Source organism: Fundulus heteroclitus, chromosome 6 (assembly GCF_011125445.2).
Source record: "Fundulus heteroclitus isolate FHET01 chromosome 6, MU-UCD_Fhet_4.1, whole genome shotgun sequence".
NCBI lineage: Eukaryota > Metazoa > Chordata > Actinopteri > Cyprinodontiformes > Fundulidae > Fundulus > Fundulus heteroclitus.
In genome coordinates this window covers 29,373,652-29,379,651 of record NC_046366.1, presented here as the reverse complement: position 1 = coordinate 29,379,651, position 6,000 = coordinate 29,373,652, and the positions used below count along the sequence as shown (strand labels likewise).

The following is a 6,000-nucleotide window of genomic DNA, read 5'->3' as shown; positions in this document are numbered from 1 at the left end:
TAACCATTAAGACCTGCAGTAGTCTAAGACTTTAAGCTTCCAGGAACATGGAGAGAACGTGTGGGAAAAGCGCCTCATCTCCACTGGTATGTAAAGCAGAGGATGTGTGGTGCTGTGGGCCTTTTCTCCACCAGAGGCTGAGAACTTTGAGAAAATGATAAAAAAATAAATAAATACTGCCAAAAGAGCAGAAACAAGGATTATCAGATACTAAATCAACCGCGTTTTGTGAAAGTCTCAGTCCCCAGAGGTCAATAGAAAACCCGACCACAGAAAAGAGAAGACGACTCTGGATCTAGAGCAGGCTTTAAACCTTTTATAACATATAATTAAGCTGAAAAAGCATTTTTTTAAGAAAAAAAATATTGCAAAGCTGTGGATTTTTATGCTTGTATTTTCTCATTTAAAAAAATTGGATAAATCTTTAACTATTACTACCTTGTGCACAGCTGAGCAGCACAAAAGGTGCTAATTGGTTGAAAGGTGCTCTTTAACATCGTCGGGTGCTCGGTAGAACTGAATAGCTTGCACAACGATAACGCTCTCTTTCATTTTTTGCGACACTAGTGGCCTTTATCTGACAGTAGATTGACAGGAGATGGAGATGGGGGGGGGGGGGGGGGGGGGGGGGGGTAGTGGGGGAAGAGATGCGACAAAGCTTCACAGGCTGGGACTTGAACCCAGGGCAGCCTAGTTTAGGACTAAGGCCTCTCAACACTTTATGCCTCTTTTTCTACCATACAACACCCAACTAGAAATATAAAATAACCTTTTGACTATTTTTCTCATTAGCAGACATTATAGGGCAACAAGGTATTAACAGCAGGAGCAGCAACAGGGGCTGTGATTTTTTTATTTTAAAAATGGACTAGCATGAATTTTTTCCCAACATGAAAAGATTATTTTAAATGAAAAGTTTATTTTTTAACCAATCTATTACAATGTTTTTACCACATCTTGAGAAGTCACAATAAGCAAGCGTTTACTGTGTTCATTTGTTATTTAGCAATAATTAAGGAAGATCAAACCAACTTGTTTCAAAAAATTTACATGTTTTTATTCAGTTTTTTTTTTTTTTACAGGCAATTTTCTCTTACTAAAAAGGAAGAAAAGAGGGAAAAAAGGAGTACAAGAAAAAAGTAAAAGAGATGGAGAAGAAATAAGTGTGGCATAAATAATGCATAAGAGAAAAAAGGTACACAGTGTGGCTGACGCAGCAGTTGCCTTTCGATACATATGGTTTCATTTCCAGCTTCATCCATTTTCCATTTCAGCCCCCAGACAGATTGGCAGTGGGTGGCCGATGGGCGGTGCTCCAGCCAAGGAGCGAAGATAAACTACCTCCGGTTCAATCTATAAGCCTTCACTGCCTCTGCCAAACAACGACCCTAATGCAGAGTGGTTACACACGGGGGAGAAGAAAAAAAAAAAAGGCCAAAGAATAAATGTCTTAGAATAAAGCACATTTATTCGGGCCAGCAGCTCGGTCTCGAGGGTTTCACTGGCTTACAGCAGCCGGAGCAAAGAGATGCAGAATGGCTGGAGAAAAGCTGTCCATCACCCAGAATACAATCAGCAGCTGGAATGGCAGAGGAGCTAATGGATGCCTGCGCACGGAGCGCAGTTTAGTGAATGGAAACGAGGACGGGTCTATCGGGCGGTATGGGATTACGTGCCGCTGTTATCCTTCATAAGTGCGAGTCGCAGGTCAAGAGGGTGTAATGTATATGGACGGGGGCGCACATTAAACAGTAATCTCTCAATACCAATCAGCCTGCTCTCACAGCACGTTTTTTTTTTTTTTTTTTTTTCCGCTTCTTTGACCCGGCAGACCGTCCGAGCAGCACTTAAACAAATGGGCTGCTGCAAGCTGAAATATGCGGGGCAGCGTGCTCTCAAAAGAAATTAAATTATCTGCAGGCTCCGCTCGGTGCATTACAAAGCATGTCGGTGCAGCTGCAGAGCAAAAAGTCTGCATTCGACACGCGAAGAAATATATGCGACGTGTTGGAGAAGCAGAATGTGAAACAAAAATTAATTAAAAAACAGCATCAATATGTTCAGTTTAAAAAAAAAAAAAAAAGAAAGTCTTTTCACATTTTGTCGTCTTACAAAAACTTTGTTGTACTTTATAGGGATTATATGCGATAGAGGAACAAAAAAGCAAAGCGCATCACAAGTGGAAGGACATGGTTTTAGAAATTTCTTACAAATAATCTGAAAAGTGTGGCATGTGTTTATGATCAGCGCCTTTTACACCAAAAGCCCCCCAAAAAAGATGCAATGCAACCGTTTTAGTTCAGAAGTCACCCAAATTAACATGAGTCCTGTGTCTAATTCAGTCTCGGTATAAATCCAGCTGCTCTGTGAGGGATTCAGATGTTTGTTTGAGAACATCAGTGGACAGGAGACGGGTCCAGGGCAGAGAGTTTAAAGAAGGGTTTGGTTTTACAACAATATTTTAAGCTGTGAACATCTCACAGACCTCTGTTCAATCCATCCTCTGAGCATAGAAAGAGGATGGATCCACTGCAGCCCTGCCAAGACACGCTCGTCCACACAAATTGCAGTAATCAGAGCAGCAGCTAAGAAGCTCATGGTGACTCTGGAGGACGAGCAGAGATTCACCGTTCAGGTAGGACAACCTGTTGACAGGACAGAAACTAGTCGTGTGCTCCAAAAATCTATTTTATAGAAGGCTGTAAAACCCTGGAGGGCCTAGTCAAAGTTCAGACCTAAATCCAAACTTTAATCTGAGGGAGGACTTGAAAACTGATGTTCACAGACCCTCAGCGTCCAATTTGAGAGAGAGACAGCTATTTTATAAAGAGAGATGGGAGGAAATTTCTGTTTCTGGATGTGTAAAGCTGGTGGAAGAAGACCCCGGAAGAGACGCGGCTGTGACTGCAGCAAAGGTTGGTTCTACAAAGTAATGATTCAGGGGGCTGAAGACAAAAGAGAGCCACACTGTGGAATCAGACTTGGCAAAAAAAAAAAAAAGAAAAGTTAACAAACTATCCATAGTTTTTCTTGCACTTCTCAGTGATGAGGTACTTTGTGTTGGTCTATCACATAAGATCCTGAGTTTTGCACAACAACGGCGACATCCCGAGTTACAAAGGTTTCCACATATGTCGAGTCAGAAAAATGGGACCTAATCACAAGGTTTACAATGTTATTCAGAAGCAATCTAAGACAAATGTATAGTTTGTTTTTATAATCTTTAGAACACTGCAAAAACGGAACTAAAAATAAGTAAAATTTTCTTAAAATTTGTGTATCTGTCCTTGATTTGAGCAGGTAAATAAGATGATCTGCCAACAGAATAAGATTTTTGCACTTAAAACAGGAACAATTCATCGCTATCATCTTATTTCAAGTGCTAAATGTCTAATTATCTTAATTTAGGGGTCAAAATACTCATTCCATCGACAAATGATCTTATTTACCTGCTCAAATCAAGGACAAAAACACTATGTTTAAGAACATTTTGCTTATTTTTAGATCCGTTTTTGCAGTGAAAAACTGTAAATACAAGAAATGACCCTGTTTTTTTTTACTTATTCAGGACTAGGGAGAAGCTCTAGTGGAAAAATTTGATCTCTACTACTGGAAATTCAACAGAAGTCTGTGTAGCTTTTTGTTCATCTGAACTAACATTGTAAACCGTGAAAATAGGTCACACATTTCCAAATATCAGTGCAGTCGGTTTTAAAGCAGCTGGTCCAGACCAGCCTTTGGTCCGCACAACAAGCAGAAAGTGTTAGTTCTGCAGGTCGATCCCAACATTTATGTAACAGATGGCTAAGATATACTGCAGTAAATAATAAAAAGTTTTACTAGTAAGGTTGGTAGGCCACATTTTATTCATCAGTTCAAATGTCAACTCTTTCCATAAGAAGAAGAAAACAATATTTAAAAAGTAGATGAAGAAATCTTTACTTGGAAAACCTGTTTTCAGCCAGAGGTTTGTCCCTTAACAACAGCTGCAGCTGCTCATTTAGCCCTTTGGGAAGAAGTATTTCCCACACCCCAGACAGACGCTCAAAGAAAACACCCGAGAGATCTTTCTAAGACGCGTCATCTTTTTAAATAAAGTAAATAAACAGGAAACAATTAAAGCACCAAAAAGGCACCAAATAGTTTTATGGAGTTTTATACAAATCAGTAGTTCGCGTTGCTCATCTTCCCACATTCAGATATACTAAACCATCACAAACCGCACCTTCTTCCCAAATACCCCTTCAGGAAAGACTCCCAGGTCCGCGGACGTCCAGCCGGGCCGGCGTCGAATCCTTAGAAGATGTGTTTTAGATGTTTAACACCATAGGTCTGGAAAAACACCATGAGGATTAAAGTCCACAGGCCCAGGATGAAGCCATCAGGAGGATGCCAGTCTTTCTGCTTTGGTTTCTGTGGGGAGACGAGTAAGAGGGGTGAGGAAGGGGGATGGAGGAGGAAGAGGAGCAGAGGGGGGTCGGGGTGAGGATGAAGTTTGGTTATAGTGTGTATAAATCTCCTGTTGAGCCAACCTCTGATTGTTCTGTCATTCACACAGGCAGGCGGGCGAAGAATCACACACACACACACACACACACACACGCTTACTTTATCTCTTCAAACGTGCGACTTGCACAACGTCTCGCACGCAAACTCACGGGCACAAAGGTTCAGGCGTAAAGGCGGGTGGTGGAGCTCATCAGCACACCTCCCCCGTCTTGTGTTTGTCCCATTCACTGCCACATCATCGCTTTGTGTACGATTATACTTTTAAATCTCCCACATATTAAACATGCAGCTCACAAGTAGCGCATTTATATGCTAATGTGGCGGCAATATTCTGCAGAGAGATGAGATTTAACCTCTAAAAACATCTTCCAAACTCCTCTGCCAGCGACAAAAGCAACCGATGCGCTCTGAGGTTGTGCCGAGGAGATTTCTGCCAACTGCTTCTGTACGAGCGACTGTTGTCCAATCAGAAAAGCACCAGTCAGGCTCGGCAGCTGGCTTTTTTATTTATTTATTTATTCCTAAAAGTACCACGCTTCTTTCACCGTGCAAAAAGACAAGCTTCCCAGAAATAAAATAGATTGTTTAAAACAAAACAATACCGACTATTTATCACATCAGAGCTTCAGATGAAAAAAAAAAAAAAAAAACAGTGTTAATTACCCAGAAACAAAGGTAATCTAAAAGCCTTGTTTGCTGGGTGGGGAAAAAAAAGAAATATTTACAGATGATTTCCACTGACTTGTTCTCTTACAACATAAATGGTAGAATAAATGTGTGACCATCAGACTCAACAGAAAGGGACTTTTTTTTTTTTACTTCTTTTCTGCATACAGAGAAATTTGACTTTTCTTTTCCGCCTCAGTCCATACAGAGGACTAAGGCGTCCTTACATAACATTAAGATGCTTTTATTTGTCATTATACATGCAACGAAATTTAAAGATCAGATGGAGGGTTAGCCTGAGCTGCTGCGACTCAGCGCGCCGCCAGTAATGGCCGATCTGACCACATGGCTCACATGCTGCACCCTGTGCCTCCACCGAAAACCAAGGCTGAACTTTCTTAAATGAAGATGAAGCGCTGCGTTCAGTTTCTCTTCGGTAATCGCAATTTTCGACCGCGGCGTCTTAAAATTTCAACATTAACCACCTCTGAAGTCGGAATTACGAGTTGGAAAGTCAGTAAAACAGGCTCGTTCCAGACATTCGCTTTGAGAAACATTGAATAAAACTTTGTAGTTTAAATGTTCCATAAATATTAGTGAACTGCTAAAAACAGTTTTAACAATCGAATAAACGAATAATGACGCATTGCCACTTATTGTTGGCACTTCAGCAGGGCTTGATAAAAAGATAAAGACTTTGTAATAAAATGTGACTTTAAAACACATTCTTAGGGTTGACTGTGTTTGTACGTTCAACAATAAGCTTTGTGTGAATGTCCATGTTTTTCCACATTTGTTTCGACTGTCTGACAAGAAGGAAACTGA

The 6,000-nt window shown here is 40.7% G+C and overlaps 1 protein-coding gene across 1 annotated transcript in view; it reads right to left on the bottom strand.

The window, feature by feature from the left end:
- Positions 1 to 3,549: 3,549 nt before the first annotated feature.
- pigk (phosphatidylinositol glycan anchor biosynthesis, class K) overlaps positions 3,550 to 6,000 on the bottom strand; it is a 57,787-nt gene continuing 55,336 nt past the window's right edge. The window contains exon 11 of the mRNA XM_036138531.1: positions 3,550 to 4,413. Coding sequence (XP_035994424.1) covers positions 4,297 to 4,413 — 117 coding nt within the window. The 3' untranslated portion in view covers positions 3,550 to 4,296. The remainder of the gene's footprint in view (positions 4,414 to 6,000) is intronic.